Genomic DNA, 24,718 nt, shown 5'->3' with positions numbered 1-24,718 from the left:
GAGATGTTTTCTTGTCTGAATTAATTCCTGGAGGAAAATGAGTTAGATTTTGGTAAAATTAGTGAAATTGCTGTGGCACACATCGAAAGCCTTTCTCAACAATGGAGGATAAATATCCAAATGGTAATACTAAATTCCCATGAAGGGAATTAGATATTTTTCCACCAATAGAGCATATCAAAAATCAGATCAAAAATTGGATGAATGGCTTTTCAGGCGTTTGCTCTATTAACCAGCATTTCATCTGGGTAGGGTCTAACACATCCCACTCTGACGAGTCTAGTGTCAGACCTAAGACGAAATGCTGGTTAATAGAGCAAACGCCTGAAAAGCCATACATCCAATTTTTGATCGGATAAATATCCTGAATCTTCAGCTGAGTATGACTGGATTTGCAATCCATTCAATATGAATGTAACAGCCCACTTGTGAACACTAGAACAGGGGGAGCTAATAGAACTCTAAAGTGACAGAATATTTTGAAATGAATTGATGTCGAAGTCTCTTGAAAATATTTGGGTGCAGATTCAGAATGAATATCCCAATTTATCAAGAAAAGCAATGGGCGTTTTATTACCCTTCGCTTCAACTTGTGCGAGTCAACATTTTCCGCAATGGCATCCATCAAGACAAAGCATCAGTTTCAAATGCAGCTGGATGGGGACCTGTGGGTTGCTGTTTCAAATACCCAACCAAGACTGGATCTACTTTCATCACAAATTCAAGCTCATCCATCACACTCAGTAAATGTCAGAATTACCGAATTCTGAACCATGTACCTTTTTATTCTGCTGTTTTAATCTTTTTTCTTACGTGAAGAGTTTAAACATAGCATTTCTCAAATTCACAGTTAAATGTAGAAAATTGTAGGCCTATATATTATTTATACTATCACCTATAAGTCATAATTTTCAAATATGAAAAGCATTCTCAATTAACTAAAATCAACATAGGCACCACAGCTAAACACCTAATTAGTGAAATACACAAAATTTGTTCATTTCCAATAACTGCACATGCAACCGTTGGTTTTTATAACCAAGTAGAGGTAGTAAACTTTCAACATCTTGGACTAATACAAATGTATGAAAATTTCTTACAAAACGTTGTTGAACTCTGATGTGCTCTAAGAATAGTAAATTGTGCATTGTCATTATTATTATTATTGTAATTGGTAGTTGCAGTAATTAGACAGAAGCAAATACTGTAGATCTTGTGATCCATTTTTGTGCAACGTAACCTAAGAGAAGTGCTAAGAAAGGAAAGAAGAATGGGGGGGGGGGGAGTTTTTTTTAAATATCTCATGTTGCAGAAGGGGGGCCATGACAGAAAAAGTTTGATAACCCCTGGCTTAGAGGATCAGCTAAATATGTTTGCACACTATGCATTAGTACATTTTTTTTTTTTTTTGCTAGTTGCTTTACGTCGCACCGACACGGATAGGTCTTATGGCGACGAAGGGATAGGAGAGGGCTAGGAGTGGGAAGGAAGCATCCGTGGCCTTAAGGCCTGGTGTGAAAATGGGAAACTACGGAAAACCATCTTCAGGGCTGCCGACAGTGGGGTTCAAACCCACTATCTCCCGAATACTGGATACTGGGCGCACTTAAGCGACTGCAGCTATCGAGCTCGGTAGTACATCCTTTTAATTTATAAAATATCCATATGAGAAAACAGTTCATTCAGTTTTATAACAGTCAAAAATAATTTATATTAGATAATACTTACTCATATTTCCTGAAAATGGAATCCTCAAAAATGTGCAATTTAAACAAGGTTAGTGTCTGAAAGAGAGAGAAAATGTAGTGTAAATAGATCATAAAAGAATAATAATAATTTCCAGCAACATATTTTTGAAGATAAAATCAAATAACTTGGAAGAAAAAAAAAAAAGTTTTTCAGTAGGATAATCATAATAGAGAACATCTGACTAGCAGTAGCCCTCTCAGAATTGTTGTAATCACCAACGAACATCTCAATAGAGCTTAGTTTTTGACTGAACATGAACAGATGACTATCTGCTTATTTCTCAATTTGTAATATTCCACTATTTGTTGAATTTCAATAGATATCAATCAATTTACGGAAAATAAAGGAAAATTGCATAAATATACTGGCGCACAAAACATCAAGCAACAAAATGTGATACAAGACATTGGTCAAAAATTAAATTAAAACATTGGAGACAAGACACAGGAGTCACACAGTTGCTACAATACTTGCTGGTGTAATGGGTACTTTAAAATAATCAATTAGAATGTAAATACTGGCCAACGAAAAGAACAAATATTACATAGAGCACCTGATAATACGAGGTTTTATGAGTTGACTTTTCCCTTCAATCAGTCACCACTTTTCATGGATCTCTGAGAAATAGCTGTTTTTTGTAGTAATGCAGAAGTACTTTTTGTATCTCTGGCACATTACTTTTGTTTATTATCTGTTTATTGGGTTAAAATCTTACAATGGCTACTAAAGCATCAGAGTACAGTATAAAAGTTGAGGTTATGGCAGAACAAATAACCGCACCATATCCCCATGTCCAATAAAATGGACATACATTTTAATCTATATTTTCATCAATTTACTGCATTAAAATCTCACAGCACTCACCAACATACTAAAATATATAGTTATTACTTTCATTTTATGCCAATACACATATTTTAGAACCATTAATTTATTTTTAATTCCATAGAGAATGTAGAAAACTTACTGTAATGATAAAATCATCATTGGTGATTCATAAAGAAGTATTTGGGGCACATGGAAGGACACGAGTTTCCATCCTCATCAGGAAGTCAAGAAAAGTAAAAATAAGCAGGCATGTTCATTTCCACCGTTTGTACTGCTTGACCGGTTGTGTTGAAAAAAGAACAGGGTGTACTGCATTAGAGCAAGCAAGTCATTTCAGTTCTAGGTAGGACAGGAATTCCTGCCCTAGCCAAGACAAAATGTGATAGCTTAATACTGATCTTTATAGAATAGCGGAGCTGATAGGCGAGTTAACTGTACTGCTCCTTACCTTCATATGAGATATCCAAACTTCTCTTTTTAATCTTCTTTGTACTGACAAACATGGTGCAATAAACCGGAAGTACCCCATGCACTATTCATTATCTTTTTACAAGTATTCATTCAGTACATTTGAAGGTAAAGTACTGGGAAAGAGACCCAGGGGACGACCAAGGATGTCATACAACAGGAACTCCGTCGGTGAACTGGCATGTGGTTCATATAGCAACATGAAGAGGCTAGCAGAAGATCATCAGATGTGGCTTCAGCGACAAGACATTGCCTTTAGTAGATGATGATGACAACAATGAACAGTTTTTTTCTTTGAGTCTCTCTTCAATAACAAAAGAAAATATAGCCCATGCACACCTAACTTGGGCACCAGTACCAGCAGTTCAAGAGCAAGACTACAATGAATCAATGTACTGCCTGGTTTGAAGAGTGGTCAAAGTACAGTAGAAGTCTGTTATAGCGAGAATTCATAACGGCGAAAAATGTAATCGCTATAGCAGACTGTCGTTACATCCGATTTTTGTAAAAGTTGGGATGGGGAACCCACACACACTAAAATCAGTATGTAACAGCAATCTTTCTGTTCAAAACTTAGGTTTTAGCAGATTTCCATACTATAGCTTACTCGTAAGTTACTTCTCTAATTCTGAGACAACGTGAACGCGTATGTTCAATTTCATTCTGGAAAAAAAACAAAAAACAAAGGTCCAGTGGCTTCTGTGGCAAACTTTTCAGTTTTCCTACTCAGAGTCATCTAACATAACTTAACCTCATATGTATCATGAAAACCTATTTCAAGCACCAGTAGAGTAATAAATTATTCAGGAACAGCCCTTCCAAAATTTAACCAGACGCGAGAAAATACAGTGAAACCTCATAGGGCGTTCCTCATTAAGACGATTTCTCGCTTAGCACGTCATATATTTGAAGTCCCGATTCACGTCGTATTAAATCTAAACGTACCTCATATCGCGTCACAAATGTTCATGTACGATCACATTTTCCCCAGATCTGAAATTGTTCTTTATCATCCCTTGTGAAAGGAACGTGATTTACAATGCAGATTAGAGCCCTTGTCACAGGAACCAGGACGGGGAAAGTTACGCGAAAACGAGAAATGGCCCTGAATTCCAGAAATTTAGAGAGAAAATTATAGCTTCGGGAAGCATACCATTAGCCTAAGGGAAGTTCAGCTTTGCTTTCCGGTTTTCAGTGATACTGCTGAATAACCCAGTAAGCCTGTTTGTGTTTGTATTTCGCATTCCATTCTGAAGTTGAAATTTATTGTGCTGAGTGCCACAGTGAAGGGTAGCGAATATTTGTCGCGTGACAGACTATGTAAGGATTAGGAACATAATAGCGTGAAGTTGACTAGCATGGTGCATATTTGTCTTGTGGTAGCCCCGTTATAGATACTGAAAAAATCGTGAAATCGCTTACTAATGAAGACAAAATCCAGGAAGTGGACAGGCATCCGCATTTTTCAATTGTAGCGCATATGTTGAAACTGGCACCTTCGAGTTTCGACTCGAGTCGATTGAAGTGTTGTTGCATTCAAGATGACGGTCAAAGTCATTTCTATCGCACATGGCCGATTTTAACCTCTAAATTCATGGTCGAAGAGTGTGACAAGAATACAATATTGAACCCACTGGTTTGAAATATAAGGCTTTATCTGACATTTGTTTTAGAAAGTGTATGACCTGCAATAATGCACCGACACTTTCATGGCACCCCACTGCAAATGTTTATATTTTTGTCAGGTGTTTTACATACCTTTTAATACACTATTTTTATTTAATAAGCCCCAGTGAAAAAGGTTTTCATATTTGTTCTCTAGTCTTTTCACACATTTTAATACACTCATCGCAACTTTAGAAAAGGTAGATAGCCTATATCGTTCACTGTACCCCTGCATACAAGGACGTAATATGCACTCATGTCGGGGAAAAACCATATGAAGTGTTTACATACTCGGGTTGGATAGTTTTTATTTGTGTATTCAATAGTATGTTTTCTCGCTTTACACATTATCTTTCTTTGATGATGATGCCTGTTGTTTTAAGGGGTCTAACATCTAGGTCATCGGCCAATGAAATGACCAATTAAAAGTTTAAATCATCCACTGACCAAAATAAAAAATGGCATGAAGAATGACTGGATGGATATGAATTTAAAACAATCAGAGGATCCTACCAAAAAACTACCATAAAAAATAGTATTCCTGACCAAGAGACCACTTCTAAAGCACAATCCTGAATCGAGGATGCTTGTTGTCTAAAGGGGTCCAAAATACAGGTCAACGGCCCCGCATGATGGTACTTATCGCTAGTAAAGGAGAACCATGGTATTTGTCTTGTTGGGGTACTAATCAAAAGTAGCGTAGACTCACAGTGTTCCACACATGATGGTACTACTCACAAGTATTGGACGTCGTACAGGTAACGCAGACCTATGGTGTTTCTCACATGATGGCGCCACACACAGGCAATGTAAACTGATGGTATTCCTCACCTAGGTGTACTAATCATGGGCACTGGTATTCCCGTGGTGTTCCTCATATAGTGTGTACTAAGCATAAGCAACGCACACCCACGGTGCCGCTCATATAGTGGTACTAATCACAGGCAACGCCCAGACCCGTGGTGTTGCTCACAAGGGTACGACTCACGGGTACTGGAAACCCACAGTGACCCACTCTCTGCTGCTACTAATCACAAACCTATTTCGTACCTAATATAGTGGTACTACTCACAAGTACAGGAAACCCATGGTGTTCCCCACGTGATGGTACTAATCAAAAGTAGTTTCATGGTTCTAATGCAATCATCCCTTGGTCGCCCCTTTTAGTCTCTTCTCACGACAGGCAGGGGATACCGTGCGTGTATTCTTCCTCTGCATCCCCCATCCACAGCGGGTAGACAGAGAAAAAGGAAGAAATGAAGTAACAGACGAAGAAAGACAAGGGCCACGAAGGGCGTGAAAATGAAAGACTCCCTAGGCCTGGAATGCTCTAATACCGTCGGGGTTGGAAAAGAACAAGAGTTGACCAAGGGACGTTGGACAGGATAGATGAAAGTAAGTAAGTGGAAGCAATGCCAGATCTCAGCTAAGGGTCCCATGGTCGCCAACCCACGCTTCCAAGTTGAGAGCCCTTTGGGATCCTTTTAGTAGGCTCTTAGGACAGGCAGGTAATACCGTGGGTGTATTCTTAGTCTGCACCACCCACCCACAGGGGGTTTATCTTTCTTTGTCCCCTGCAGAAACGCCTAACGAGGTTTTACACAAACTAAGCTCCGAAATCGATCATCCACTCTCCGCCGTATTTTGAGGTGTATCACATTCTTGCTTAATATCAGTACATAGTTTTAAAATTAAGAAATCTAACTAGTTAACTACTGCTATCAGCCACATAATTTACGCATTTATTACAAAAATATATTCTCTTTCATTTCGAACTTTCCTTATAGAACACCAGTCAACCAGTATTACTAATCAACTCCGATATCGCCTTTGAGTTCGAATGTCGACGAGTGTTCGCTAGTGCACATCACGAAAAATCTATGCTGAAGATGATCGATCACATTCAATATAATCGCTGGAGTGCATAAATATGGATAATGGAAAAAAGTACGCACGCTTAATCGCTCGTAATAAGGGATGCATCAGTGACAGGGTTCTCGCTGTAACCGAATGATAATACACAGTTTAATATAGGAATTTTCAAGGGACAGAAAGTGCTGTAGTTATAATGAAGTTCTCACTATAGCGGACTTCTACTGTAGTTGCAGCGATAAATATACTGCCTGCCCTCCAGGCAGGAGTCAGACAAAAAATGTACACTCGTGAAAATAAGTATCACTACTGGAGAAGCACATATGCCCTGGGGTCTACCTTTACCCACACCAGAGTATACTGAGCACCACATTTATAAATTCTTAAGGTCAAAAAGTACATGTCTAACCAATCTATTCTAGTCAGTATTAAATGTCAGGGATAGTGGAAGCTTTTCGGTTTTCATTCAGTCCTCCGCAGGCTTTCACGGTCAGTACTGACAAAAAGCAAGCGTGTAATATAATGTGACGGCTGACATCATGATTATAGCCACGGGGCCATTAAGGGGAGGAATCTGAATGACAGTGATATGACTTTTCCTATCAAAAATTCCAGTTGCATTACCCAAGATTCAAACTGCAGATGCCTTGGTGAGAAGTCAACGATGATGTCACTCACTGCTTCAGTATTGAAATTTTAGAGATTTCTGAATTCTTGGAAATAAATCTACATTCCACAATCAATGATTCTCTACGAAATCAAGTTGCTTACCTGACCATTCAGATTTTCATCAGAATAATTTCAAAAACAACAGAACTACACTGCTCTAAAAAAGAAAGCTGGTCACATATTTAAATGTTCTGAACTACATTGTATGAATAGTCATATGAGGATTGGACTATTATGGCAATATTATGTCCTGTTTACATAACAGTGGGCTCCACTGTCATCCAGATGTGAAGGGAAGTGTCAGTGCCAGTTCAAAGGTACGAGTGCCTCAATTCAAAGTGTGTGTGTGTGTGTGTGTGAAGGTTGGTCTGTGTGGATTGTAGTGTTTACAAGTCATGGCTGATCATGCAGACCGATGTAAACAAAACCAGGGAAGCAATTCTTATTGAATGAAGCCACTCGCGCACTTACACTGTTCCAAGATGGCTACTTGCAGAGGTTTGTCGTGAGAATGCTAGGGGTTGCTCAGAATACAATTTTGTATCTGTGGAAATGTTTTCAGGAGAATGAAAGTGTTACTAAGTATCCTGGCACGGGCCAATCCCATGGTAGGATTGTTTTGTCCATCTATAGGCTCTCCAAATCTGCCAAGTTAGAGGTAGCACTACAGATGGACCTACAACAGGCTTCCAGAGTATGAGTTAATGACCAAATAATTAGAAACAGGCTTTGAGACCAACTTAAGATCATGACGACCCACTCGACAGATGACATCATGGCAGGAGACTGCAGTTTGCTAGAGATCATCTGTACTGGGAGCTAAGACAATGGCGTCCAGTGCTGTTCTCAGATGAATGCCGTTTTGTGTTATATCTTTCAGATGGTTGTCTCCAGAAAGTCGTGGGGAGAAATTTCATTCAAAAGCTGTGCAGTCTACCTTTGCTTATGGAAATGGATCTGTTATGGTATGGGCAGGCATAAGTTTTGACATGAAAACCAATCTCATGATCATCCATAATAGACCCTTAACTGCTCGACTGTACATTGACAACATCTTAGATCCATATGTTATCCCTCATTTGAGGCAACTTGGAAAAAATGCAATATTCATGCAAGATAATGTTAAAGCATGTGATGCCAACATTGTTGGGAGATTCCTGCAAGATCACCATGTGCAATGAATGGAGTGGCTATCCCCAAGTCCCAACTCAAATCTGATCAAACAAGTCTGGAACAAACTTGAGCAATTGATCCAAGCAAGAAATTCACCACCCCAAACACTACAAGCCCTGAAGATGCCTTTTGGAAGAGAGGGGACATCTGCCTTTAGTGAACATACGGCACCTTGTCAGAAACACAAGGAGGAGTTACGAAACTTATCCATGCAAGATGTGGCAACACTAGTTATTAAGCCGCTTAATTACCATGTAGCCGTCTTGGTGTATGACGAGGGACTAGTTGGTTTACAACATATTGTGCAATGGCGTCATGTACTGAGTGTCCAAAGAATACTTTTCACTTCACTTCCTAATTGTTGCAAAGGAGGAGTTCTGTATGTGAATGTGTATCAGAGGTTTTAAAGAAAAAAAATTACCAACTTTCTTCTTTTTTGAGCAGTTTATAATTCAAGCCACACAAATGAATTGTTGTGGAATGTACCTGTTTACAGATTATCAAAGTTAATATATTGTGGTTCCACCTATTCAATACAAGAAAACTTATTAATGCAAGGTTACATTATAAGTCAATCACAATTGGGACCAGTTTCAACCCTTAGTCATGGTCATCTTCAGCCTGTCATTCAAAAGGTGCAAGGTAAAAATTCACTGGCAAATAAAGAACGTAGAAAACATTTTTTCACACGACAAAAGTTCAATATTGTATAAGAAAGATGCACTGGGTATTCAAAGGACTTTTAAATCTTGATGTGGAGATAAATAATTATCTGTATGATGGATCTTGTAGTCATATGTTTTATAGATTAAGAAGCAAATAGCTGGTTGATATTGTTTTTACACAAAAAAATTGAAGTTAAGCACTAGTGTGAAGAGAAATAAGTGCAGTATTGGAAGAATTGAGTATCACAGATGACAAACGAAGGTATCGTTAAAATGAATGCTCAAAGAGTTCTTAAGGCGGCGCAGTGGTCAATCTGAAAATAAAGTCGTTCTGAACAATATTTGAGAATAATTCCCAGTTTAATGCGGAAATAGACACTAATAGAAAGTAAAAATCAATTTATGAGGTGGATAGGAGTAAAAAGGAGTGAGAAAATATAAAATTTCACTTAGTAAGAGTTTATAAAATGTAGTGAGGGATAAGATTTGGAAATAAGAGAAAGGAGTGGGGGGGGGGGAAAAAGATAGTAGAAGTGAAAGAGAGATGAAAGAAAGGAAGAAAGGGGAGTGGATCTAAGGTGGGTCAAGTGGTTGAGGTAATTGAGGCAAAAGATATGGATAGGAACTACGTAAAGCATGGAAAATTGTATTTGGGTTTAAAGAAGAAAATTTTAAAAAATGAAAATGGGAAAGAATATTTGGTTTCTCTGAAATGATATTTAAATTGAAATTGGGATTTTAGTTTTCGGTTGTGGAAAGAAAGAAGAGGGCCTTTATTTACTATTTCAATTATTTGTATGTCTTGTTTTATGTTAGTGAAAGTGTGTTTAGAATCATGTATATACTGTCTTACAGCAGAGAATCTATCATATTTTAAAGCGTTAACATGTTCTAAATATCTAATATTAAAGTTATGTCTGGTTTGGCCTCTATACGAGGAATTGCAGTTGTTGCATTTAAATCTGTAAACTCCTGATTTTGAAAAAAAAAAAAAAAAACACATTAAATTTGTTGACTGTAAGACTGTACATTGGTTTTTAAAGATATTTTAACATTATGTTTTTTGAAGATGTTGGTAACTTTATAAACATCTTTGTTAAAGGTAAAGGTAGAAAATGCCGAGGCATTAAGTTTTTCTTTTGTTAAGGTGGTCTTGGGACGGTGTTTGAATTAATTAATTATTCGACCTATGAAGAAGTTATTATAGCCGTTATATTTAGCAATAGCACGGATAGTATTCAATTAATCTTTTAAATCATTCTTGGACATTGGTATATTAAAGGAACGAAAAATGAAGCTATTGTAAGATGCACGTTTATGTGTTTGAGGTGCGTAGAATCTTGTCGGATAGTAGCTGCTGTTTGTGTTGGTTTCCTAAAAATTTTGTAGGATAAAGAGGAAGGATTTCTGTTGATAGTTAAATCTAAAAAATTTATAGCTTTGTTATTTTCAGATTCGAGAGTAAATTTAATATGAGAGTCAATGTTGTTGAGAAGTAGAAGCAGTGTTAATTTCTTTGTTCATAATAATGAGCATATCATCAACATATCTGGCCCAAAATAGGATATTGGTAAAATTATCATCATCGATTTTTGTGTATTCTAGGAAGTCTAGATAGATCTCTGCCAAGATACCTGAGGCCGGTGAGCCCATTGCTAAGCCACCTTGTTGATATATTGTGTTGTCAGAGGTGGAAAAGTTATTAACGACCAATTTTAAAATAGAAATGAAGTGAATTTCTAGTTTACTTAGGCGACTATATTTAAGTTATTTTCAGCGATGGGGAATAATTTTGAGGTTTGAATACTGGGCTATATATTCACGATGTCAAAAGAGTGGAGATAATGATTTGGTTGGATGTTGAAATTCTTTAGGTTTTCTATTAAATCTGTGGTGCTTTTGATGGTTTTGTTAGATAAAAAACTAGTTTTTTGTTAAATTTTTTGGATGAACTTAGATGTATTATACAAAGGACTGGGTCTGTAAATGATTGTTGGGCGAATGGGAATGTCAGCTTTATGAATCTTGGGGAGGGCAGACCTGGGTCCATGTTTAAAAGTTTTGTTTTTTCTTGATCAGTAAAGAAGTATTTTTTAAAGTTTGTTTAAGTAAACGTTGGATTCTCTATGTGGAGTCTTTTTTAACTATTGAAAAAAAAGTATTATTGTTAAAGAAGTTTGTTTGCAACATATTCAGATCTATCTATTATGACAGTTGTGTTGCCCTTATCAGATTTAGTGATAAGTTTGTTATTAATTTTCTTTTTAAGTTCAATGATACGCTTATGATCAGTAATTAGGTCTTTGCTGATATTATTATTGGGAGGAGTGTTTTTGTTTTTATTAGCGAATATCTTATCAAGCTTTCTTTTTACATCAATCCTCAGTTCGTCTTGTTCTGACGATGGCTACTTCAGATTCGATTACTAAGTTGGTGACAACATAAAGAGTGTTGAGGTTAGGCCTTTGGCTAGAATCTAGTTTTCTTAGTCGTTTAAAGCTGTTTTAGGCAAGTTAATGATTGGGGGGATGGAACTGTTTCTTTATTGTGTCTTATTTTAATCTCTTTGACCAGACTTTTGCATAGTGAGGAATTGTTTTTTAGGTTGTTACATGTTTTCTCCAAAATTGGTTGTTTTTTAGATAACTCACTGAATAATCTGCTGTCGATTTGGGATTGGGAAAGGTTCCATTGGGCGCTCGGGAGTAGGTTAGCTATTTCAAGGTGAGTTTCGTATAATCTATTGATTAGAAATTATTTTTTCTTGTATAAAAATTGGATTTCATTTTTTAACCAGATTTTGTTTGTTATCTTTTGATTTTAAGAGAATGAGGGGAAGAGTGATGTTTTTGACACTGCTTTCAAGAAATTTGGGAGTTAGGTTATGTGTAATGCATTGTTTTAGAAAGTCTATGTCCTTGCACAATTTGGCGATCTTAATTCTTAAGCCCACGTAATAGTAGGCTTTATATTTTGCCTGGATGGCTATTACATTGAATGATAAGAATTTCATTTGGTCCGTATTGAACTGAGATTACAATCAAATTAATAATATATTGTGGTTCCACCTATTCAAATAAAAGAAAACTAATTAATGCAAGGTTACATTATAAGTCAATCGCAATTGGGACCGGTTTTGACCCTTACTCAGGGTCATTCAAAAGGTCGTTCAAAAGGTGCAAGGTAAAAATTCACTGGCAAATAAAGAACGTAGAAAACAAATTTTTTTCACATGACGAAAGTTCAATATCATATAAGAAAGATGCACTGGGTATTCAAAAGTCTTAAATTTTTCAAAAGGTGCAAGGTAAAAAATTCACTAGCAAATAAAAGACTTAGAAAACAAACTTTTTCACTTTATCAAAATTTCTTCAGAGGAGATTTAACAGCTAGAATGTTCATCTACAGAAGACTTTTACTGGCTGACAGAGATGAATGTCTTCGATGATCCTGAACTCTGGATTTACTGCAATATCTTTACATATACAGAGTGTCTCAAACCTTCTGGGTCAAACTGAAACAGGTGATAGTGGCTCCACAACCAATTATATTGAGATAGGGAACCAATGGTCGGAAATGCATATTTATTGTGTTATGGACACAACACTGCTTAACAACAACGTAGCTCATAGTAATTATTCAAGGTGACAACTGCCAGTCTCAATCCACAGAAAAGCCTCTTCAGGATTGGCAACAGTGGGGTCCAAACCTACTATCTCCTGAATGCAAGCTCAGAGCTTTCTTTTTTATCTTGCCATTCCTCTGGATATTCTGGTAACTACTGGTATTTGACACACTGGCCCATCATAACATTTGAGCTGTTCGACCCAAGCTATGGAGGCACTGATAGGAATGCTACACACTGAACAGATCACAGCAAAACAATCTTCAGCATTGTCTATGGCCAGTTAATTCCAGCAATTGAAGTTGGCACTGACAGACTGCAAGTGTAGTATGCAAACTTTTTCATCAACATGGCCAACCTGTTTTTAATATTAAATATCAAAGACAGGTAAGATATCTAGTATGCAATACTATACAACAGAGATAAGATTAATCAGGCATTAACTAACCTGAAAGATTTACTAATGGTGATATCAGGCTGAAAATATGATTTTAATAATATTATGTCTTCTGAAAATATTAACACCACAATCATGTATGTCCAACTAATGTCTCATGCCTCTTTTTTTTTTTTTTTTGCTAGTGGCTTTACGTCTCACTGACACTGGCGACGATACCTCATTTCTCTCTGGGGTTCAGTATGAAGTGAGATGAATCTTCGTAGCAAGTTTTAATGACTGGATCAAGGCCCCACACTGCCCGGCTGCATAGTAGCGTGTGACTGAGGAAGAGATATCCATGCGCGTACTGCCATGTTGAGGGTACTCCCGAGCTTGCAAAGGAGATCCTAGTATGGAGTACATGCATTAACTTACATTAACACACGCATGAAAACACCAGTTGATATTATTATTATTATTTCTATGACGAATAACGAATGTTATTAGGAACATCAAAAATATTTTTAAAAGGGACCGCAATAGGAAACAGAAGATCTGTACGGATATTCTTGGCAGTTCGCAAACCAAAAGATTTTATTGCTAATTTTAAATCAAATGCCAGGCAGAAGTTGTATACATGGAAGTAAACTGAGGTCTGAAGTGGTAAAAGTGGACAGTGAAGTGTGAAAGTCTTTCACACTGATTCTCTGTAAATGCCTGACAATGTCTCCTTAAGGCCTCAGGAAAACTTGACCATTCCCAAGTAATTGATAATTAAAGACACAGCCTACACCAACTACCATGTACACATAAAAACTGAACACATTTTGCACTGTTAGTGAACAATTAAGAGAACATTCCCCAAAAGCAGAAAAAAACCTCATATACCAGGCTTGTAATAAGCATTTTGACTTGGGCCTAGTAAAAATGTTTAGAGTAGCATATTTAACCACTCTTTTACTATAAAACAGGTGTGAAAAAGGAGAAATTAAGACTTATGGTACCTATAAAGAATTTTTCAGATAATGTTTAATAGTTTGAAGCATTACATTGCCCTAAAACTAGACAGGTTTTATGTAGCTTTTCAACCACATTCTAGGCCCTGTTTTTTCAACTTTTATGTAGCTTAAAGTTTATAGATGTAAAAATTGGTATTTAGGATGTCCTTTAAAAATACAGAAACACGTATTTTTTTGTTTTCGGAAAATTCTAATACGAAGGGTGGAAAAGGGTGAAAAACAGGTTGAATGCCTCTAATGTGGCTACTTATATTTCAGAACCTGAAGATATTACAGACCTGAAAATTGGTATTTGGGATCTACTTTAAAAATAAAGAAAAAGGTATTTTTTTGTTTTGGAAAAATCTAAATAATGGGGGGTGAAAAGGGGGATGAAGTTTTTAAAATGAGTGTATCTATATCTCAAAACTTTTAAAGTTTATAGATGTAAAATTTGGTATTTAGAATCTAATTTAAAAATAAAGAAACAAGTATTTTTTTGTTTTCGGAAAATCCTAATAGGAAGGGTGGAAAAGGGTGAAAAAGAGGTTGAATGCCTTTAATGAGGCTACTTATATTTCAGAACCTGCAGATATTACAGACCTGAAAACTGGTATTTGGGATCTACTTTAAAAATAAAGAAACAGGTATTTTTTCGTTTTTGGAAAATCCAAATAATGGGGGGGGGGGTGAAAAGGGGAGGAGGGGGGTGTTAATTTTTAAAATGAGTGTGTATACATCTTAAAACTTTAAACGTTTACAGATGTAAAAATTGGTGTTTAGAATCTCCCTTAAAAATAAAGGAACACGTATTTTTTTGTTTTCTCTAAATCCCATTAGGAGGGGTGTAAAAATGTGAATAATGGGTTGAATGCCTTTAGTGAGGATACATATATCTCAGAAACTGAAGATTTTACCGAACTGAAAATTTGTAAATGGGATCTCCTTTAAAAATAAAAAAAACACGCATATTTTTCCTTTTGGAAAATTCAATTAATGGCGGTTAAACAGGAGTGACAAATTGGGGTGAATTTTTTGAAAGACTATATCTACAGAATACCTGAGAAGCGTAAAATGTTACAGACGTAAAAAGTGGGTATTTGGAATCTCCTGTAAGTGTAAAGAAACATAGGTGATTTGTTTTTGGAAACTCCACTTAAGGGGAACTAAAAAGGAGGTGAAATTTTAAAAAGAGAATTTCTACAGTGTATCTCAAAAACTTAACATGTTACAGAAGTGAAAAATGTTCATTTTTAATTCTATTAAAAATAAAGAAACGTGTATTTTTAGTTTTCGGAAATACCACTTTGGTAGTGGGGCGGGGTAAAATTGACTGAAAATGGTGTTGAATTCTTTTAATTAGGCTACTGATATCTCAAAAATGAAGATGTTATACACGTGAAATTTGATTTTTGGAATCTGCTTTAAAAGTAAACAAACACGTATTCTCGGAAAATCCAATGAAGGAGGTTTGGGGGGGGGGGGGGGTTAAAGGATTGAAAAAATTGACTTAATTGTATGAGAATACATACATCTAATAAAATATAAAGTTGTTACAGACGTGAAAATTGGTATTTGGATCTCCTTTAAAAACAAAGAAAAGCGCGTTTTGGGGGGGAAACAATCTTGGGTGGGGGGGGGGCGAGATTGAAAAGGAGTTGAATTCCTTTCATGAGGACACATAAATCAAAATCAAAAAAGAGGTTAGAGTGGTGATAAATGGTATTTAGAAGATCCTTTACTATTAAAGGAACAAGTATTTTTAGCCTAAATATCACTTTGTGAGGGGGGGGGGGGGGGGAGTGAAAAGAAGTTAAAAAAAGTGAATTATTTTTAAGGGGATAATTATATCTCAAAACTGAAGGTAATAGACGTGAACATTGGTGTTTGTAATCTCCTTTAAACAAAAAGAAACACGCCTTCTTTTAATTTTTTTTGGGGGGTGGGGGTAAATAAACTTAACGGCGGTGGGGTGTAAAAGGAGGTGAGACCAATTGATTTTACTGTTCATAATGTACTTATAAGGAGCCTCCGTTACTCAGGCGGCAGCGCGCCGGCCTCTCACAGCTGGGTTCCGTGTTTCAAATCCCGGTCACTCCATGTGACATTCTTGCTGGACAAAATGGAGGCGGGACAGGTTTTTCTCCGGATACTCTGGCTTTTCCTGTCATCATTCATTCAGCAACACTGTCCAATATTTCATATCATTTGTCACTCATCGATCATTGCCCCAGAGGGGAGCTTCGGCAGCCGGCACAATTCCTATTGTCGCCGCTAGATGGGGCTTTATTCATTCCATCCCTGACCCCGTCGAATGACAGGAAACAGGCTGTAGATTTTCGATGTACTTATTCTGATCATAAACCGATCATTTTTAATCTTTCCTGGGTTCTTTTTCAACAGCCATCTTTTCCTTCGGAGAACATTCTTAGATTACAGTAGATACTCCTGGCATATAAATAAAAATGTAAACACATTTGAAATAAACGATAGGAATGAGATTGGCCGTCAAATTGTTCACCTCTATAATAAGGTCAATAATACACGGAGGTATGTCATTCGTATCGCCAGAAATCCCGCACACTTGCCTAAGCGCGACAATGGTGCTGGTCACATTGTCAACAATGACAATGGCAGCAGATGCAATTTACCGCCAAGTAGCGGTTTTGCATATTGCTGTGGGGTCCAGAACATATAATAATAATAATAATAATAATAATAATAATAATAATAATAATAATGTTCTGGACCGTCGTCAAATGTGCGGACCACGCTGGAAACAGGTCCTGGACAGCTAATGACTACGAATGCAGTACGGCCGCGGGTTCAGTACCGCCAAGGCATCCAAGACGACACCACGACAGATCCCCTGAAGGATTTGATCCATATTAAAAATGCTTATAGGAAAAGATGGCAAAGATTTAGGGACCCAACTGACCGGGTGGAATACCTGGACCTAGCCCGCGAAGTACGAAATCGATTGCTGGAAAGAAAGATTGAAAAATGGGAGGAAACTTGCCGTAATCTATTAGAAAACGAGTCAGATCGCGAATTTCGGCGGATTATATATCTAAAACAATAAGCATTCAATTATAAATTTCAGTATATTACCGTAGCGATGCACGGGTATCTTGCTAGTTGAAAATAATTTCATAACAGTTCAATTTCCACTCACTTATGGGAAGACACACCAGATCCCTTCTAATAGTGATCTGCACAATTAAAAGATGCACAAGGGTTCACAATCCTCGAATAATTTTCCACTCCACATGTACGGCCTAACTTAACTCTAATACTGGCCATCAATTTAACTACTGCAAAAGATCTTGCTTATTCATTGAAAACATTTGGCAATATATTATTACTCCAAATATAATACTACAGAGGACAAACTGGGGCAAATATTCATTTATAGGAAGGGGAGTTAGGGATTGGAATAACTTACCAAGGGAGATGTTCAATAAATTTCCAATTTCTTTGAAATCATTTCGGATAAGGCTAGGAAAGCAACAGATAGGGAATCTGCCACCTGGGCGACTGCCCTAAATGCAGATCAGTATTGATTGATTGATTGAACAGATCCTCTAACAGACACGATTCAATATGAGAGCACGCAAGGAACTGTAAGCATTATCATGTGCTAACCATGCATTCAAAGCTGAAGTGCCCACAACAAGGCGATGCAAGAATGTTTTCAATATTCCTCATAGCATCAGCGCGCTCTGTGAGTCTAGATAAGTCATTTTGGACCAGATGCCCTCCCTGCTGTCAACCTCACTAGAAGAGCTAATGAGATAACATGGAATGATGTGATATACAATAGTATGAAAGGAGAAGGTGAAACCCAGTGCCAGCACATAGCCTATTCCTGTCAAATAACACCAGGTGGTCTGCTCAAGGCTTAACGTCCTAAAGTGATGGACAAATCACGATCAACAGTGTCATATGCCTTCACTCCATATGAACACCATGGAGAAGTTTGAAATTAAATCCAGGCTTCTGCCACACAATCTAAGGAATATAAATTGTATATCACAACATTTCTTACTGTGCTGGCCAACATCTGATGGCGATTTTTTTTTCAACAAACAGGACTAGAACTCGCTAACCATGGTGTCAGATTGTATAGACTTGATGCCCCAATAATCATGGCGTAACACTGCACTCGTGCTCATGAAAATTGCAACAGCACGAAGGAAAGTTGAAGCACACATGAAATTTGCAGTAAATGCAAAGCAAGTGATTAGAATTAGAGTTTTAGTATAATTTTACATTCTTGGGCATAGCACTTTGACATTACAATTGGACTCTCATGTTGCGCTATATAAATAACGGGCTGTTAAGGAGCCAAGCAATTAATTTATCAGAATCAACAAGCAGTAAACCATTCTCTAAGGGCCACTGTGCCGCCTCATCTTACACGAGAACAGTATAAACAAATAACAGATTAGAATGGGGACAGATGATAAGATTATTTGAGTGGCTCAGTGCCAGGCGTGACTAAGTGCCACTGTGGCTCATTTTAACATTTTCATTGTAATGAGTAGAAAAGATCGTATTCTATCTATGCCACCTATGACTAACAACCTTACTGTTTCTGTAACATGCTGCCACCAGTGAGCAAGTCTGGCACTATAAAGACGACTGTAAGGCGTGAGCCATACATGACTAAGTTCTGAGATAGTGGTGACATTACACGTGAGCTCATCGGTATCCGATTTATCTACTGTTAGCGACGATGATAGGGCATATCAGATGGAAGAAAATAGCTCTATTAATGAATCAGGTATGCCCATTATCTTCAAACCAGAAAACTGGTTGACTGTCACTGCATCAGCAAAAAAATAAACATTTCCACGTCACTCACATGGACAGAAGCAGGTTCTATTCCTGCAAACAACTCCAGAATGAGATCACTAACAGGAAATCATCTAACGCATGACAAAAAGTGCAGTGGCTTCAGATTCGACACACTGTTCACCATAAAGACAGTCCACATAAGTTCACAGCTTTCTACAACTTTCAAGGACTTGTTCCAGAGACTGTTGATCTGAATAAGAGAACAGTTGGTTGCCCAAGTGGATTTAGGGGCACAGCCCCACTCTTGTATCCTAAAGGGCACAGGATAACGACTGCAAAAAGGACTGACCTATTGGAGCTGTTAAAGTATATCCCTCTCATTCATTATCAGTTGTACAGAAATCTGCAACAGTGGAGGCAACAACAGATTAGGATGAATAGAGCATATTATAGTTTAATTCCTGTGATAGTGTATGTGCAATTATCCAAAGAGCACATAAATTCTCCCCAGCTTTACACCCTAAAACATGCTGACTGTCAGAGGGTATATTATAGTTACATCCTTGACGACATAATTTGTAGTACTGATACGCATACTAGCATAAGAGTATCTTTTGATAAACGTTAAATGATTTTAATTATTGAGAAGGTGGAACAATAAAATATTGTACTCATTTTTAAGTTAGGATTTTCAGAGTGCAAAGGTTCTGCTTATATGGGATATAACAGTGACGTGAGTGTAGAAGTACTGGACTGAAGAGAACAGGATGCATCGAAAATCCAACATTGGATCATGAATTGTGATGACACAATGGGATGACTGAATCTTGTCCGCATGCCAGTGATGTATTGTACAGCTTCATCGGAAATGTTACCACAGTGGTGGAGCACTGTAACACGTGCGGCACAGTCTGTTTACAATGTTCAAGGTGGTCTCCTTTGGGAAGGACTGGTTGTATGCACTCTTTTACAGTGGATTCCCTTGACCTTAGACCATCGGCATCTCAGGGTACAATAGGCTCTTGAACAGAGTGGCCTGCAGATTAATTCTGTTCCAGTGATCTAACCAGTTGGTATGTCCGGTTGAGTTGTTTTAGTCAGCTTTAACGTCTGGCTCCTTGCCTGAATGATCAGTGTACTGGTCTTCAGTTCAGAAGGCCCCAGGTTCAATTTTCAGCTGAATAGGGGATTTTAACTGCACACTGCTAATTCCTCTAGCTTGGGGCTGGGTGTTTGTGATAATCTTAATACACATCTATTTTACATACAACACATTACTACATCCCTCCACATCCTGCTGGTGTCAGGAAAACATCTGGTTGTAAAATCAGGCTTAATTCAGACATACTGCTGACCTCAGGCAGTTGGAAAAAGACCAGGAAGTAGTGAAACTCAAAGCATGCGGCTAACTTGCTTGGTAGCCAGTGATAAGTCGGCATGTTTCATTTAGGGAAGTGTCTACTTGTTTAGCATGGTTGGATCAAGGCCTATACAAAACAGAGCAAGCATGCTCTGCAGGAGATTAGCACAAAGCCCAGATAGTAGGCAGTAGTTTGCAGCATCTTTGGTTATGTACGCCAGTTGGTACACAATAAATACAAATGAAGAAATACTTGAATATGAAGGAACATGAGAACAGAATGAATGGCTCGATGGAGAACGTAATCATGATTAGTTTTATTTTTTGCAAGTTGCTTTACGTCACACCGACAAAGATAGGTCTTATGGCGACAATGGGACGGGAAAGGGCTAGGAGTGGGAAGGAAGCGGCCATGGCCTTAATTAATTAATTAATTAATTGAAAATGGGAAACCACGGAAAACCCCCTTCAGGACTGCCGACGGTGGGGTTCGAATCCACTATCTCCCAAATACTGGCCGCACTTAAGCTACTGCAGCTATCGTGTTCAGTAAGAGAGAATGTAATCAAAATTGGAAGAGCAAACTATAACTAAACAAAAATTATAAAGACACAGACAGTGGGTTACCAAAAAAAAAAAATCAGATAGGTTAACAATCTATGCCAGAAAAAGTGGTGCTTATTGTTTCAGGGGAAATAACTAGGCAGAGATGGAAGAAGTACAAGAAAAAATGTAATTGGGATTAATTACAGTTACCTGCAAAATATTTTACTCAATTACAATTAAAAGGAACTTTTTCAAGAAGTAATAAGTAAAATTAAAATTACTTCTTCCAGAAGTCAGTGACATTTCTGCATGGGCCTAGAATGAAATAATTTTCTGTTAACTTTACAAAATAATTGGTTGTTAAAATTCTCAATGCTAAATCAAAGTACATCCTTGTATTTGCTGAAAAGATGTTCTATTGGGGCATTTAAAGGAATTCCAGTGTTTAGCTTTAAGAACATTGCCAGCAGTAGCAGATATTGTAGGAGAAGTTTGATATCTTTGGAAGTACTGGAGAGGTAAGAAAGTACTACAACAGTATTGGTGAAGCTACTGATTCTGCTCTAGTAGAAATGAAAAAGTTATCTACATCATCACTTAAACTTTTCCCATTTCTACTTCCAGCCAATGAATTCAGATTACTAGAATGTAAGAATTACAATTTTAAAAGTATTTGTTGCAAATAATCTGATTACTTTTACTCCATTACTTTCCAACTCTGCAACTAGGCAAATATTCCCTCAAAATCTATACTGTACGAAACGGAGAAAGCTTACGAAAGGGGTAACCTAGAAAGTTGTACAGAGGAAGGAAATAAAGAAATGTGGCTTTCCAATCAAGAACCTCAATGTGGTACAGGAACTGACCATAATTATACATAGTATAGACATAATTAGGGAATGATGAGAGTAGGTATCACTTTGAGGAGCTCCTTAACAGCAACAGTAATACAGCTGTAGAAGAAAGAACAGAGCGTATTGACCATGCAGTTGGGGTCATGTAGCTATAAGATTGCATTCGGGAGTTGGCGGGTTCAAATCCCACCGTTGGCAGCCCTGAAGATGGATTTCTGTGGTATACCATGTTGATGATGCTTGTTGTTTTAAGGAGCCTAACATCGAAGGTCATCGGCCCATAGGTATACCATGTTTACACCAGGCAAATAGTTGACCTGTATCTTAATTATGAACATGGCCGTCACCTTCCCAATCCTAGCCCTTTCCCATCCTTACATCGCCGAAAACCTTCAATGTAAAAAAGTCATCTATGAAGGATCAGACATAAGATCTTGACCCACTAACAAAAGAAGTTGTAACTTAATTAAAAGTAACAACAGCCTAAATGAGAGCAAAATTATTTTTTAATACTGGAGCTGGGAAACTTCTGAGAAGAAATTTAGGATTGATTCAGGTAAAATGAACATTGGAGAAAATGCCAGAGGACTGCAATACTTTAATAATCTGCCCAATACATCAAGAGAGAAACTGAAATGTTCCCAGAAGAAATTACATTATAAAATATTAAATAAGTGGTCTCTTATGCAGAGGAAATATCAAAGGAATACCAGTGTGATTTTGAGAGAGGACGATCCACAACAGATATCATACCCATGCTGAGGGAAATGTGAGAGAAGTTTGAGAGAAATTTAATTAATAATAGGCTAATAATGCTATTTGCTTTAAGTCCCACTAACTACTTTTACGGTTTTCGAAGAGGCCGAGGTGCTGGAATTTAGTCCCGCAGTAGTTCTTTTATGAGGCAGTAAATCTAGACACGAGGCTGACGTATTTCAGCACCTTGAAATACCGCCGGACTGAGCCAGGATCGAACCTACCAAACTGGGGTCAGAAGACCAGTGCCTCCACCATCTGAGCCACTCAGCCTGGGGAAATTTAATGAATTCTACTCTTAATCAGTTTTAAACAGACATATGAATAAGTAGCTAGAGTCCCTATACAAAGCCTTAAAAGAGTTTAGCATTCCAAATAAGTTAGCAAACTGAATAAGAATAACAGTGGAACATTCATGAAGTCGAGTAAAAATTCTGGATCTTGGCAGTATTTCAGGGGAAGAGAGGTCAATGATTTTCAGGGGAAGAGAGGTCAATGATTCTGTTGAACTTAGCATAGACAAAATTACGTAGCATTGAAATAAATCCTGAAGGACATATATTTCTTTGCTAGTTGCTTAACGTCGCACCGACACAGATAGGTTTTATGGCGACGATAGGACAGGGAAGGCCTAGGAATGGGAAGGAAGCGGCCGTGGCCTTAATTAAGGTACAGCCCCAGCATTTGCCTGGTGTGAAAATGGGAAACCACGGAAAACCATTTTCAGGGCTGCCGACAGTGGGGTTCGAACCTACTATCTCCTGAATACTGGATACTGGCCGCACTTAAGCAACTGCAGCTATCGAGCTCGGTAAGGACATATATTTAACAGAATAAGGCAATATCTACCCAAAACAGCTTATGCTAGAACACAAGATCATGAGCAAGGGTGATCAATGATGTGATTACACAAATACAAGAAGTGGCATGCATATAAGAAATGCAATTGTGGGTCAAGAATTGATAATAAATAATTATTTTGAAAAAATCAGTTATCTTAAGAATTCAGGATCACTGACAAACTGGAAGAATTAAAGAGAGAAATTAACACATAGACTTCTGTCAGAATTTTTTAAAGTGTATTATTATAGTGTAATTCATATTTTTAAATCTGTAACAGTGAGTATTGGCCCTACCAATTAAAACATGCAATGGTTCAGACGTGTGATAATAATGCATGATTGAAAGACTACAAGAGTGAGTTTTGGAGAGTAAAATATATGCAAGAAGAGCTGGAAAACCAAGATTGTGGTGGTTGGACACAACAACTACAGTTCTCGTAACATCTGTGTACAAATCAATGCCACTGGCTTCAGGGGTGGTCAATGTGCTAATAAAAAAAAAAAAAAAAACATACCAGTCATCAGTTGTTATGTAACACCGATCAACTATGCTATTAAAGACTGAAAAATCAGTCAAATTCAAACGTAATTTCCTTTAGCTTCCTCATCTTGCATTAATCTATTTTGAAATTAAGAAATGATTCTTAGTAGCAAAAGACTACGGAAAGGAAGAAGAGAGTAATAATAAACAAATACACTCCATTGCGATTCTCCTTTATGTATCAGATACACAATCAAAACTGACATTCTCGCTTTAGCTCATGAATTTAGGGACTAATCCTGGCATGCAAATTGCTGTAAAACAGGCCTCCGTTTCTCTTTAAGACAGAAAGCCAAAAAATCTCAAAATATGAAAAATAATCAACAGGTGTAAATAGAAATTCCTGACACCTAGTCTGCAGACTTTAAAATACTTTTCACCCTTAACCAAAACCGGAGTACCCTTCCTGCGTGTACGGAACTTTTAAACCAGTAAACACAAATACTAACAAAATGACGACTTCCGAAATATAAATATCTAACACGAACCTATTTCTATTTAGGCTTTTCGGAGGACGATCAAATATTATCACAGCATTTCCTCTCAACAAGTCTTGAAAACGCGAAATGTCAACTACCATGGCTCGTGAGACTATTTTGAATTCAGCACAAACACTAATACATGGAAGAAATAATAACACAGAGTAAACGATCAGTCACAAGAGTAGAACTCTTCTTCTGCTTACATTAGGCTTATGGATTCTTTTACTGTTATCCAGTCACTATACTTTTTAATAAACGGAATCACACGCAAAATAGGGACGTTCACAACACAAATACAGGTCACATTTTTCACACATTGAAGAAGAGATATAGAGTTCATGAACACTGTTAGGATTGTCAAGTTATTCCTAAGGCCGGTCTTCACTGATTAATATTTAACAACAACATGTTAAATGTTAAAAGTATTAAATGTTAACTGGTGACAC

The 24,718-nt window shown here is 37.4% G+C and overlaps 1 protein-coding gene across 1 annotated transcript in view; it reads right to left on the bottom strand.

Annotated features, from left to right (window-relative positions):
* Positions 1 to 24,364, bottom strand: part of LOC136863120 (uncharacterized) — a 73,154-nt gene extending 48,790 nt beyond the window's left edge. Inside the window, exons 1-2 of the mRNA XM_067139462.2 lie at positions 24,279 to 24,364; positions 1,729 to 1,784 (exon numbers count right to left, since the gene is read on the bottom strand). Coding sequence (XP_066995563.1) covers positions 1,729 to 1,732 — 4 coding nt within the window. The 5' untranslated portion in view covers positions 1,733 to 1,784; positions 24,279 to 24,364. The remainder of the gene's footprint in view (positions 1 to 1,728; positions 1,785 to 24,278) is intronic.
* Between the last annotated feature and the right edge of the window lie 354 nt (positions 24,365 to 24,718).

The sequence above is a fragment of the Anabrus simplex genome, chromosome 2, assembly GCF_040414725.1.
Source record: "Anabrus simplex isolate iqAnaSimp1 chromosome 2, ASM4041472v1, whole genome shotgun sequence".
NCBI classification, from domain to species: Eukaryota; Metazoa; Arthropoda; class Insecta; order Orthoptera; family Tettigoniidae; genus Anabrus; species Anabrus simplex.
This window is presented reverse-complemented; position numbering and strand designations above follow the sequence as displayed.